Genomic DNA, 14,532 nt, shown 5'->3' with positions numbered 1-14,532 from the left:
AACAAAAACCTGTTTTTGTTGAGTATTGGCAGGAAATAAATCTGCTGTTATTCCAAAGGGATCACAGGACTCTGTTATTCTTATTTTAGCCGTTGACCATTGTCGAGATTCGGGCACGAAAAACTTTGAACGGTTGGGTTAGAAATAACAGTAGATTTATATCCGTATTGGCATGTAGTATAATTTAGTATTAAATTAACCTGATTACTCGTTTTGAAACAAATAGTACACCAGTAAGTAAACTTAATTCAGTTAAGGCCTTTACCAAACTTTGTCAGCTCATACTGTCATACCGCTAACTGTTACTGTTTACTTTACTAAATTTTTTTAAAATCTTATTTGTTTTGCACTTGAAGCAAGTACAGACTACAGAGTTCAAGTTGCTGCGTGATACGATAAATTAAAGTACATTGCTACTATGTATTGTATACCTCTATTTGTTTATTTATGGAGAATAGAGAAAGTTCAACCTTCAACAACACTACACTACACTACTGTCTTTTATTTAATGCCAAATACTACCTGGATTAAGAATATATATATGATTGTTTATCAAATATTGCTTTTAAATATGGGATCTAATGTTTCCAAAAACAACTATTTAATTAATGATGACATTGACTGGTCTAGTCTTGATACATCGAAGTTATCTAACCAAACAATTCCGAAATTTTGTTAGTTAGTACTCTAATAAATAAGAATTAAACAACTACCACTCAACCTCTCAAATTTGAGTTTTTACTACTCACACATATTCAGTTTGTGCACTAAATTTTTTGTACAGGACTGAGTATGCGTACAAAATTTGATTTTTTTTAATTTTTTTTGGCGCACACCCTCAGTATGCGCAGCGATTTTTTTTTTAGTTCTGTTATGTTCTGAATTGTTTGAAATTTTTGGACCAAATTTTTTTTTTGTTCTACGTATAATTTGTAGTATAAAACGTTGATTGAATTGTGCGTATAATTTGTAGCAATTTGTGCACCAACTTAGTACAAAACGCTGCTCAGATTGTGTGTATAATTTGTTGTAGTAATTTTTAGTTCAAATTTAGTCCAAAAATTTATTTGTTAAATAAGTGAGTTTTATTTTCTACAATGTCACCGTCAAATTTTATTTGTACATATAATTCTAAATACCACATAATGAAATATAATATAACAGAAAAAAATTTAATTAGACCAAAAATTTCAAACAATTTAGAACAGAACTATAAAAAAAAAAATCGGTGCACATACTAACGGTCAGATGTGCACCGATTCCCACAGCATGACATCGATATATCGCCCCTCTCTCTCTCTCTCTGACTTGAAGCGACTTGAATAATATATGTATATTGGTCGGAGTATATTTTAGAAGAAGAAATTTAAACAGCAATAAAACAATTCATAAAATAGAAATGAAATATTTCTTTTCTTTATTTACAGAACGAAATGATTTTTTATAGGAAGAGATGAACTTTTTTTTTTCTGAAATATCTGTACAAAAGTTTTAGGGACTTAATAGATGAAATTGGACTTACTCTAAAAAAATTCGAAATCCATTCACTCTCTCGATTTTTATACAAGGACTTAATTAATTAATAGGTTTGGATCCAATTGGTTAATAAATTTGAATCCAATTTCTGGGTCAAAGATATATTCGAAATCCATTCACTCTCTGAGACTGGGTCAAAGATATAATCATAAACATATTAATTATTAATTCAACATGAATTTTATATACGAGATGTATCACTTACCAGGAAATTTTTTATTTATAGTAATTATAAAATTTAAATGTACGGAAACAAATAGAGTATCTTGTTTTTAACAAATATAATAAGATTGTAGGCAGTGAAAACGATCCAACTATTTATGAATCGGAGGCGTTGATCAAGATCCATATTTTTTATTTTATTTTTTAAAACGGTTGAAATTTGTAATAGTGGTACCATATTCATCCAACTATTTATGGATCGGAGGCATTGATTAAGATCCATACTTACTATATTGATTGAAAACGAGGTACTCTATATCTGTTTTTGTACATCTAAATTTTATAATTACTATGAATAAAAAAAATTCACTTATCAGTATCCATCAAAGAGCTCTAGTTTCATTTTATGTCTCAAAACAAACAGAGGACCTTGGCGATTGCGTCAATATACACATGTACACAGAGGTAGAGTGGAAAAAACATGCTGTGCTGTGACTAACACGTTGTGATTTTGATCTCGTGCCGTGCCGTGATCAAGTGAACAGTGACCCGTATCATGACCAAAATGTCAAGGGGTGGTCACGGCACGCGAGTCACGCCGTGATTCACGTACCGTGTCTAAACGTAACTAATCACGTTTCTCACGTTTAACTATTTTTTCATAATTTAAGTTAGTTTCTTCAAGATTCACCATTTGATTAAGACCTAACGGTCCTAATTACACGTGACTTGCGTGCCGTGCCGTGCCGTGACTCGCGTGACTCGCGTGATTACGTGCCGTGTCCAAATCTTTCGCGTGCCGTGACCAAAATGTCAAGGGATGGTCACGGTACGCGACACGCGAGTCATGACACGGAACGGTAACACATGCCGTGCCGTTTCGTACTATTTACCGTGTCGTTCTGTGACGGAGCCGGCTCCACCGTGCCATTTTTCCCACACTACACAGAGGCGGAATCACAGCCACACAGGAGTAGGCACTTGCCCTGGATTTCGGGCTGGAGCCCGTTAAGAAAATGAAAATCCATTAAATTTGCAATGTGAAAAGAAAATTTTTAAAAAAAGGGGATTGATGGAGTGAAAGTGAGAATATATACGGTCAGATCATGTTAGTATGGGAGTCCATGGTTTGTAAAATCTATCCGTCGGTAGTCCACAATCTCGATTTACAATTTTTCAAATCGATTGGCCGCGTATTGATTTTGGACAAAATAACATTTTTTTTAAGGTTAGTGGGTCTAGATGTCCAATGACAATTTCAATAATAAAAAAAGAATATTTACAAAGGCGAAAGAACTCTTGACTCGGAAGAGACTAATCATCAAAATTATGTCGATTGGTGCGATTGATTGATGATCCGAAGAGAAATTTGGAGAAAGCGGCGAAATTGAAGCAGGCGACGGGTCGGATTGTTGAGACTTGAGAGATATCGCGGCGTACTGCGACAAAGGAGTCTATAGGATCGATAAATATGTGTCTTGCTTATCTGCCTTGCATTTGTTATTTATTTATTTTGTCATTTTTGGTGAGAAATTTTTTGTGCTTTTTATTTGGGGAAAACCCCTCTAGAAGGTCAAAGTCTTCAAGAGAGGTTAGTGAACACACCTCCAAAAGACTATTGAATTGATTTCGAACTACAAATTCAAACCGTTGAAATTTAAGTACTTCGTGAGTGATGCATGTACATGCAAAATTTTTAAAGTTTCAAATTTATTTAGTACATGATCAAGCGGTCAAAAAATGATGAAAATTAACACTTAAAACAATTAAAAAAAAACTTATAAAATGTTTATTGTTTTGACCACTTGATCATGTACTAAATGAATTCGAAACTTTAAAATTTTGCATGTACATGCATCACTCACAAAGTTTTTGGATTTCAATGGTTTGAGTTCGAAATCAATTAAATAGTCTTTTGGAGGTGTACTCATCAACCCCTCTTGATAAACACATCACACCATAGTTTTGCTCGAATAAAATACTCCAAGCCGAGCCAAAGTCTTTTTGGCATCTATCTAGAATATAGTAGAACCCACTTTAAGATTCGTATAAACTTAAATTAAACGGTCTGAATCGAAGTTCAGAGTCAGGTGTGTATGGATGGATTCAGCGTTTGACCTTCATGCTTGGGCTAATTTTGGGCCAAATTTAGGCCTAATACCGAAAAAGTTCCTTGCTAATTAAGCATGCACTATTTACCATAACCAAGCCCAACATAATCCCCTTTTCTAACTGTACATTGATCTTTTATTTTCCTGTTTTTCTATTTTTGAATAGTTTTCTATTGGTAGTAAAGTGGATATCATTGTTTAAAGAAGATAATAAAAGACACTTTCAAACAATGTCTTGAAAGCAGTAAAGTTTGCTGAAAAAGAATAAAAAATATCATCTGCCATGGCTTCTAAAAGCTAATTTTGCCCAAGTTTGTCAGAAAATGCGACCTTTAACCAGTGTGATTATTATATCTTGGTAAAAGGCTTCTATCATAGCAGGCACGAGGTACTAACCCTCTGTAAAGGCTGTCAAGCAAGAAAGAAGTCTTAATAAGTACATTCACTTTTGCAACCCTCTCTCTCAAAAATAGAGATTACCTTTGCATATATGTTACAGTACAGTTTGAGTATTTTGAGTTCATTATTTAACAAGAAGAACAGTTTCAAATATTCCGTACAAAGGACATGAACTAGGACGATCTAAAATGTTTCTCAACTTAATTAATTTTTATCTCGTCACAAAAGGTTAAATTGCATAGCAAGACAAGCAAATGATGATGTCGTTGTTCCGGAGTTTCCTTGAACCAAAAGGAAAGCTTCCATTATTCCCTGACCTTAAAAGAATATATAACAGAAGGAAACACAGCCAAGAGAATCCATGGTAACATCAGCCAATTCCCACGCCAGACAGAAAAAAAAAGAAAAGAAAAAGAAATGCTCCTCTTTGGGGGTTTCTCGTGATGCTTCCAGCAAGAGAAAAAACTAGAACCCATAAAATTTCCAAATTCAAATTGCAAAGCACAATTTTGTTTTCTAGTATGTTTTCTTGAATTATGAACATTAGTGACAAAATGATTGTCTTTTTCATTGAATTGTATCAAAGAAAGTTGCATTCTTTCCAATTGTTTTGATAAAAAATACTTTCAAGAAAACTTTACAAATTAAGACAGGAGACAGACATGGCAAAGATTGATCTATGGTGGCATGCAGCTCCGAAGAATCAAAAGAGTAATTTACACGACCTTATTTAATTAGTATTACTATTAGTAATAGAGCAGCCATCCTAAAGCAGCTTCAAAAATAAAACGCCGCACTAAGACAATGGCAATGACTTCACATGCACACACAAGTCTATTTTAATTTTTTAATCAGACTTAAAAATAATTTTTTTAAAAAGAAGTCTCACATTATTGCCTATCGGGATCCCTCTGAGTCAACCTTCCCTCGACCTGCCGGCTTCTGACCCTTCTTATCCTTCACAGAAGATGCAGGCCCCACCTTATCCATCTCGTTAGTCTCTGACGAGTGAGTTCCAGTGCTCATTCCTTCTTCGATTGGTAGTGTCCTTTTTGAACCCTCCAGCGCTACACCAAGTACTATATTATCTTCAAAAGACGGCCTCTTAACATGTTCTGTATGGTTAGTTTGCACCTTCTCTGCCTCGCCTTTATTGCCTTCCACCTGTGAATTCTCACTTGCATTAACTGTGGGACCCGAAGTTGCGGCAACTTTTTGCTGTTTGTTGTTATCGGAGTTATTTGCAGTCGATACATCAGATTGGGTTGTTGGTTTTTGATCCAACGCTTGATGGGTCTGAGCTTTGTGTTTTTCTTCAGAGTGGACTCTAGTTTGGGGTTCAATCAGCAGGAATGGACGGCTGGATGGGTTACCAGCACGATTGTATATGGTCTCACCATATGGTATATTTTCAATGTCAGGATCGCCATATATCTTTTGAACAGTTCGGATAGGAGTGGCAAGTCTTGCCCGGTGGTGGCTGACTACTCTCAAAAGATCCAGTAAGATTGCTTCCTGTCACATTCAATTTTTACATTTGCTTAATATTCAGGAAAAAAAAATTATGTCCACAATTTAACTTATAGCAATAGTGAGATAATCGATTATACTGTACCTTAACACACAGATACTCTTCAAAATGTGAAGTCTTCACAAAGCAAGATATGAGAATCTACAAGACAAAAAATATGTATAAGCATTCAATCAACATAAAACATATAATATTTATAAATAAGTACATTACGAAAAATAGGAAAGAAACACAATGTGTTGATGAGAATACTCACCAAGAGAGCTTGATTATCTGGATTTATGTTTTCCAGAAATACCCTTCTATGTAATCTCTGTTGCTCTATTTGAGGATGTTTTGCCAGGACTTTCCTCATGTCTGCTACTATGTTCTGAAACAACACATAAACAACCTTAATTCAAATAGAAAAATTTTACAGCCTAAAACTTATTTAAAGTTTACAACTTAAAATTATTACTTACATTAATTTTGCTGACATCAAGGTGGCTAATGGCAAGATGGGTTTTGATACGCCAATGACTCTTCTGGGTCAGATTTCTTACAACACTAACCGTGAATTTGTGGTTTGGTATGTGTACTGCTTCCCGATCATCTCCCCGAATTATGGTTGGGGACCACAAACCAACATGCTGTACTCGAAAGTAAACAAAGATAAGTAAAACTATCATGCAAGAAAAAAACATACATAAACTAATAAAGGAATATTAATGCATGCAGTATTAGACCAAGAACAAACCTCAACAGTTCCAGAAACTTCATACCCCTCGATCTTTGTCTGTATCCATTCATTTTGAATAAATGGGCGTGTTGCATGGATCATAACACCAGAGAGGAAGTTTGTAAAGATCTGCCAGATCAGAACCAAAGTTAAATTTTCTTACAGTCCATCAGATACATTGTACAAAAAAATTAAAAACTGAAAAGATAAATCATGGGAGTACCTCACGGCCAGCAAGGGTAAGAAGAACAGTACCAAGACCTCCAGCAGTGACCCATCTCTGGGTAGAGAAGCCCAACAATTCCATAAATAAAGCAAACGCAGCAATCCAAACAGACCAATACACAGCCTTTCCAGCAAAATCAAGCCCCATCTGTCCAGAAGAAAATTGTACATATAAATCTAATATAGAAAAAAGGGGGAATTTCATATATATCCCTCAAAATTTTCAATATTACGTATTTATCCCTTGAAAATCAATAATTACATATTTATCCTTGAAAATTGTACAAACTCGCAAATTTGTCCAATCTAACTCTATAACATATCAAATATCTCAAAAAATAATTAAATAATATTTTTTTAAACTTTAAAATTTATTTTACAATATTAATTAATAATATATTGACCATTATGCCCTTCGGTCTCTTTCGTCCGCCTGAGTTCTCGCGCCAAATCACAGATTTGTCCCCGTTTTCGAATAGGGAGGTGGGAGGTTTGGTGCCTTAGAGACGAGAGAAATTAAACGGACAAAAACGAAAAGCATAATAGTCATCATATTATTAATTAATACTGCACAATAATTTTTTTAAGTTTTAAAAAATATTATTTAATTATTTTTGGAGATATTTGATATGTTATAGAGTTAGATTGGACAAATATGTGAGTTTGTATGATTTTCAAGGATAAATATGTAATTATTGATTTTGGAGGGACAAATATGTAATATTGAAACTTTTGAGAGATATACATGAAATTGCCCCTAGAAAAAAATACAATTCACAATTAAAACATCCTATAAAAAACCCATGGAAGAGAAAGAGCATTGAAAACTGAATAAAACCTTGTAATTTAATATGGATCATCAAAGGTGATGAAAGTTGAAATTTGTTTGTCCTTTTATTGATTCAGGCTAACTTCGTTATTCTCAAGTATAGGGGGTTTAAAAAGAAATGAAAGCCTCTGACAGGCATTACAACTGTTGCAGGACTGCTACAACAAGTCTTTAAATGCAAAAACTTGCACACAATAAATAAGTACCGCACATAATGATTTTATCAAATACATAAATTGTTAAGAAACAGATCTTACGGTTCTAGGTTCCAAGTGGGTTGATTCCATGAGAAGGTTCTGCATTTGCTGAATTAAACTGCAAAAATTAAGAAATGTATTCAATACGAATCAGATTTCAGTGAGCTACAGATTATTATGCTTAAAAACATAAATACAAGTAGGAAATCATGGAAGAGCAAAATTTGATTGACTAAAATAATGAACTAGAGGCTGCTAAAAAGATATCCTAGCTGAATATGAGTAATATTTTAAGTAACAGCTGATATAATAGAAAACTATACCTTGATAAACAATACGCAAAAGCCAGAACAGTAGATAATGATCTCACAAAATTGAGGACCCGTAATTTGACAGCTTGGCTTGATGCAGTTGGAAGAACGATTGGGTCAAGAGCTCTAAGAAATGAAAAGGTATGAAGGATATAAAATATTCACAAATCACAACTTTAAAGTGTTTTTTGCAAAAAGAAAAAAAAAATATAGTATATGCTTTCTATCAACTTACCGGCAGACCAGTGTTGCCCCGGTCCAAAGAAGCAAAGGTTGGAGGTAGGAAATAGAAAAATGATATGTTCTACTCTTCTTCCAGCCACTCTCACTCTGTGATATCCATAAATGATTTTTTTGTCTTATTCAACTTTCCAAACACCCAAAGAAGGGAAAAAAAAAAAAAGAAGGTATAGATTAGAAGTTATGTACTGACGTGAAAAAAGCTTCGGATGGTACCCAGAAGAGGTAGGAGACCCCATGCAGCAAAAGCAACAAGTCCCAATGCTGGGATCACATTTGAAGTAACAGGGTTTGCGGCTATAACATTATATGACCTAGAAAAGTCAAAAGTTAAAGTTAGATTGAGAAATCTCAAAATAATTACAGTAAAACAAAGAAATTATGAAATGGTACATTACTTGGTCAACGCTATGGATGTGTTCTTCACAAGAGGTATGCTTTGCAAAGGTGGTAGAGCAGATGCACGTATCATCAATGGGTTGAATTTGTACACTGGCCTAGTGCCCTTATCTGCTATATACATTCTCCTAACTTGTTGCCTCTGTATGATAATCAAGAGGATTAATATTTTGTCCTTTTCAATTAGAAAATTGCTTAAGGAAGCAATTTCAGGTTAAGCCTACAAATGCAAACATATCATTGTGTACTGCTAAAGAGAAAATCAGGAGTAACCCTACAAAAAGTAGGAAATATCACACATTTACCAAAGAAGCGCAACCAGCTTCTATGCAACCTTTTCTTTCCCATCTATTCAAAAATAACCGAAGCTTATGTCTACATTATCGTATATAAAATTGAGCAACTTTTGAAGCAAACTGAGAAAAAGGGCATGTGTGATATTCATATTTTAGACAATCATATTACAAATGTCTCAATCTGGATGCATACATGTTATTAAAAGGGCATACATGAAAGTTTCAACAAAAGAACTTACCAAAGGAAAGGAGGATGTTGGAACAGTAGACAAATGGCGCCAACTCCTCATCTCCGAGTTCTGGCACAAAGGAATAAAATCATGTAATTCACGTTGACATGGAAGCATCACCAATGAAGCAGAAGGACAATAAGGTTACCTTAAATTGCGCATTCATGCTAAATTTTTCGATGCTCGCCTGATTGAACAAAGAAAGAGAGGCTCCCAGAGCCATCAAGGGTAGAGATTGTAAATTTTGTGGCAGCAACCAGAACTCATCAAAAGCTCAGTTCAAACGAGACTACCAGATTTTTCTTTTCTTCTAATTATATTGAAAGATCTCAACACCTTTCACCCCTACAAGCACAGATAGTAAATTTAACATTAAGATGATTTCACAGAATAAACAGCCCACTAGGTATTGATTTCTTCACTAGTATAAAGAAATAAGGCATAATATTGGTTTATCTCAAATATATAATCATTCAATTTCGCAAACAATGAATACGGTTCAACATTTGTCAAACAATATCTTAAATTGCTTTGCTATACACAAAGGGGCCAGTCCCCCCTCCCCCACCCCCTAATTCAATTTTTTTTTTGTTAAATTAGGACCTTCTATTCTACCGTAGCACCTAGCAAGCAAGAGTTCATTGTTGTGTTGCTACCGTGGTTTGTAAAATGAGAATTTATCTATCGTAGCCCACTTGGTATTGAATCTTCACTATTATAATGAAATTAGTCCTACTACAAGGCATTATCTTTTTGGATGTCATGCGATTTACAGAAGACATGCACCAGAATCTATAAGATAAAAAATTAAAAACAGTAATTTACGTACCAAACTGGAGATGTGTAGTTTTTCTTACTGCTGTATGCGTCGTCTTTCTTGTTGCCTTTCCAAATAGGTTTTTATTTCTTCCTACTTTGTACGATCACAATACAGCTGAACTTGGTACCTGATTTTGAGTTTTAATGTATCAAAAAATGAGAATTCATAATCCAATGAGTCTAATGTGGTCATTTCCAGGAAAAAAGATACTGATAAACATGAGCAGCACGATCATAATAATTACAGTTGACAGAATATAATCAAATGAATAATTGTTTTGATGATATGACATAGATAAAAAAAAAATCTTAAAAGTTAAAGTTCTTTGTAAGGTATAGACTAATAAATGAAGTAATTAACCATGTTATATTTTTGTTATATTTAGCAATAATGCAGATAGTTGACCTAATTTCTCTACCAGAAATGCATATCGACCAAAGAGGGGAGAAATGAGTATTTATTTGCTTGTTATATGTTGTCATATACAATAGAAGAGTATAAGTGCGGAAGGATTCCAATTTGATATGAGTTTTACTGAGAATACACTCTGATTGTGATTCTAACCTGAGTGGGAAGTTACAATTCACACCAATAACAATTAAAAGAACTTAGAGAACAAAGCAGTAGCTGATATCTAACGAAACTCGTCGTGGAATGGATAGTCTTTCTCAGCAAAAGTTGAACTGTGAAAGTAAAATGAGGCCATTTTCAACAAATGACAAAGTTGGGTAAGAAGCATGAATTGGGACATAATTAAAAAGACATGTCTTGAATTAAGGAGTAATAGCAAAATGAAAAGCCTAATTTCTAGTAAAAGTCACTATAACAGAAGTCACAACGTGTGATGTGATTACCATGCTTAAAAGATCCATGCTTAAGAGAACTTACAAATTTATAGTGAATACACATGTTCCTAAACACCTACTTCAACACGGATTAAGAGGTAAAAGCCCTACCTTACATCCACGGCAGGAGGATTTGGCATTGAGAAGGTTGCAGACAAGCCTTTGCGATAGAACAAAGAAGCAAAGAAAGAGCTCTGAAGAAATTACAGAGAAGAAGAGGCGGATTCGACAGATGATCTAAAGCGGACGGAGGAGAGATAGGGCTGGTCCGATTTGGGTAAGGATAAAGAGAATCAATCGCATCTGCGGCGGAAGAGAGGAGAGGCTAAAGGAAAGGTTTCTAGAGAAACGAAGATGGAGAGAATGTTAGCGAAGGACAGATCTGATCTAAAGAGAGAGAGAAGTGAAGAGATCTAACCATCCGATGAAAATAATGCAGATCCAACCATTAACTATCAATCATACGGAGAGGAGATATGGGGGTACTGTAGAGCTACAGTGACCAATCCATCCAAGATTAGATTATACAAGTAATCAAGGCCATACCAGTAAATGAAACCAAGAGAGGTCAGACTGGTACCGGAGGTCAGACTGGTACCGGTTTAAAAAAAAAATAACAGAATCAGAACTATAAAATAAAAATAGATAGCTCACACCTTCTAGTTCTAGTCGAGCTGTACCTCAAACTAATTCGCTGATAAGCAATTTCGTGAGTTCTGAATCTGTGAGAAGTCAAAGTTAGAAAATTTGAAGGTACTCCATAGTCCATATGCTAAAAAAGCAAGCTCAGTCACCCTAATCATTGTGATGTTCATCATGCCGTTCAGTTGATTGGCTTATAATTATTTTACTAACTGGAATATATATAGTTGGATCAATTTCAACTGTACCTCCTATAGATACAGAGAAACACAAAATGCAGTGATATTTATCAATATATGTATACTGGCACTCCTATCTTGAAATATTTTAGTTTCAAAAAGAATTGCAAGTGTATTTGTTAATATATCAATTGTCTGTTCCAAATTTTAGTGTCCTAAACAGTATATTAGTTTATGTACCATAGTCTTCATGAGTTTTGGAAACCATACCAAGAGAGGAGCACTGTTTCTCTGCAAAAATTACTGTTAACAATGCATGCATGCTAAAACTTTATAAATTTAGTAATCACAAATAACAAAAATTGTGGATACAGTGACATCAGCTTGTTTAAATTATCTGTGACTCTGTAAGATGTAAAATGAGCTTAGGAAACTTTTAATTTATGTTATCTATTTGCCTGACAATAGGAGAGCAAGCAATATTTGTTAAGACTTTTTAGTGGCAATGAAATAATCACTTTAGAACAATCTCAAATATGAAAGGGTTATAAAAGGGGGGCAATCACTTTGAGTTAAATCAAGCAACTAATAGATGATAGCATATAATCGAAGCCAGCAGAAATATATTCCCAATGAGAAGATTCACCCAGTATTTAAAATATCAGTCTAGACTGCCTTCAATTTTAATTGTAGAACGCTTAGGATAGATCAAATATCTGACTTGTTTGTCAAAGAATTGAAGGGGTTTTAATTGTAGAACGCTTAGGATAGATCAACTATTTGACTTGTTTCTCAAAAGGATTGAAGGAGAAGTGGAAAGAAAGAGGAATTCCCCTAAATTATTGCAAAAAAGAGCAACCTGGTCAATTCAATAAGCAAAATGATGCGTGTAAAAAAATACTAATAATATTTCACAGATTGACAGTAAGAAGTGTCCCCATTTCAGAGTTTAATGCAAAGAGAAAGTGAATGGGAAAATTCTTGGCTGACATTATTTTGTAATCTATTTCTGAAAAGTTCAATTAATTAGGAAGCATTACAGAGCAGCACTAACCAATGTTCCCATTTTCACAGGTTGACACAAATAAAAAATACACAGAAAAATCTTTAGTTGACCTAACAAATTGAAAGTTATAAGAAAGAATCAGTAAATCGCATTAGTTTGAATAATTGCGATTTGCAAACCAAATAGAAATATTTAGTCCTTATTATCTATTGCTTCTATTCCATACTAAAAACCCACAGACCCGACTATCAGTGGCTGATTTTAAAGGACGAACGGCAAAAATAGGTTTTAGAAAAGATACCAACAGAGGAGCAATTATCTTCTAATGGAAGGAATTTCCGTCACTGCTGTAGAGTCCTGATCCCGGAAGAATGCTCTTCAAAGACCGAAAAGAAACCTATCAGCACAAAATTCCGGTAGAACAATTACCATTACAAATCTACAAATGACAAATTTCAATCCTGAATTGGTTAAATCAGAATTAGAACTATAAAATAGAGAGCTCACAGATTCTCCAGTTCGGAAGAAATCCAGCGGAAACAGCGAGATGAAGCGAAAACAGCGAGAGGAGAGAAGGAATTGACAGAGAAATTACGAAAGGGGGTGGGCGCAAGCTGAGAACAGAGAGGCGGCGGCGGCGGCGGAGAGGTTCAGAAAGTAGCGATAGAATTTTTTATTTTTTTTTGGATTTCTGGTAGCGATAGATGATAGGAGAAAGAAAGCAATAAGGGTTCGTATTGCACAGAGGAGAGAAACGGGGAGGAATCTATCTTATTTTTGGACGCGTCAGGGAAAATGAGACCATAATTTTTGGACACGCGTCAGGACAATGAGACCACAGCAGTACGTCGTTGGATCTAAATCTAAGGGATGAAAATCCGAAATTCACTGTAGGTGAATAGTAACACACATCCAAGATTATAACTATAAGATAGATAAAAGATATTAGCTTACGAAAAAAAAAATTAATCACTCAATTTTACAAACAATAAATACAGTTCAACATCTATTAAACAATTTGGCTTAAATTGCTTTGTTATACACAAAAGCAAAAAACAATATGGCTTAAATTGCTTTGCTATACACAAAAGCAAACCCCCCACCCCCACCCCCCACCACCCACCCCACCCACACCCTAATTCAATTTTTTTTTTTTTGTGAAGTACCTTACTTAAAATTAGGACCTTCTATTCTAATAGTACCCTGGCACCAAGCAAGCAATTGTTCATTGTTGCGTTGCTACCATGGTTTGTAAAATCGATCTATCGGTAACCCACAATCCTGATTTTCCAAACCAATTGGCCGAGTATTAGTTTTGGGCAAAATAACATTTTTTTTTAAGTTAGTGGATATTGGGCACAATGACAATTTCAATAATAGAAAAAGAGTATTTACAAAGGCAAAAGAACTCTTGAATCGGAAGAGACTGACCGTAGAAATTATGCCGATTGGTGCGATTGATTGATGATCGAAAGAGAAATTTGGGAAATTAAAGCAGCGAAATTGAAGCGGGCGGCGGGTCGGATTGTTAAGACTTGAGAGAGATATCGTGGCGTAATGCAACGAAGGAGTCTATATAATTGATAAATACGTGTCTTGCTTATCCGCCTTGCCTTTGTTGTTTATGTATTATTTTGTCATATTTTTGTGCTTTTTATTTGGGGACTTTGACCTTCTGAAGGGGTTTTCTGCGATTTTGGTGCAATTGTATTGTTTCAAATTTTTTAAAATTGGACTATAACATTGTCCGAATTTTAATATTTTGTACATGATTATGCTTTTTGAACATTTATAAAGTTTTGTCTTATAAAATTAGTGAAAATGAAAAGACTTAATAGAAGAAATATATTTTTGAA

The 14,532-nt window shown here is 34.5% G+C and overlaps 1 protein-coding gene across 3 annotated transcripts; it reads right to left on the bottom strand.

Annotated features, from left to right (window-relative positions):
* Positions 1 to 4,871: 4,871 nt before the first annotated feature.
* LOC144572583 (mechanosensitive ion channel protein 2, chloroplastic-like) lies at positions 4,872 to 14,272 on the bottom strand. 3 transcript variants are annotated; one of them, XM_078322211.1, is made up of 17 exons: positions 13,184 to 13,379; positions 12,978 to 13,073; positions 11,506 to 11,571; positions 10,014 to 10,131; positions 9,333 to 9,529; positions 9,194 to 9,253; positions 8,658 to 8,800; positions 8,453 to 8,573; positions 8,255 to 8,349; positions 8,032 to 8,145; positions 7,769 to 7,826; positions 6,681 to 6,830; positions 6,476 to 6,586; positions 6,201 to 6,368; positions 5,996 to 6,109; positions 5,824 to 5,880; positions 4,872 to 5,723 (listed from the first exon to the last, which is right to left on the bottom strand). In XM_078322211.1, exons 5-17 carry the CDS (start codon positions 9,405 to 9,407, stop codon positions 5,106 to 5,108), a joined length of 1,884 nt encoding a protein of 627 aa, XP_078178337.1. In that variant the 5' UTR covers positions 9,408 to 9,529; positions 10,014 to 10,131; positions 11,506 to 11,571; positions 12,978 to 13,073; positions 13,184 to 13,379; the 3' UTR covers positions 4,872 to 5,105. The 3 variants fall into 3 exon arrangements, with proteins under 3 accessions (XP_078178337.1, XP_078178336.1, XP_078178338.1); XM_078322210.1 differs by lacking the exon at positions 11,506 to 11,571; XM_078322212.1 differs by lacking the exons at positions 10,014 to 10,131; positions 11,506 to 11,571; positions 12,978 to 13,073; positions 13,184 to 13,379 and adding an exon at positions 14,108 to 14,272.
* Positions 14,273 to 14,532: the final 260 nt, after the last annotated feature.

The sequence above is a fragment of the Carex rostrata genome, chromosome 20 (assembly GCF_964058835.1).
Source record: "Carex rostrata chromosome 20, lpCarRost1.2, whole genome shotgun sequence".
Classification (NCBI taxonomy): Eukaryota; Viridiplantae; Streptophyta; class Magnoliopsida; order Poales; family Cyperaceae; genus Carex; species Carex rostrata.
Note: the sequence above shows the minus strand (reverse complement) of the source record. Positions and strands in the feature narration are given on the sequence as shown.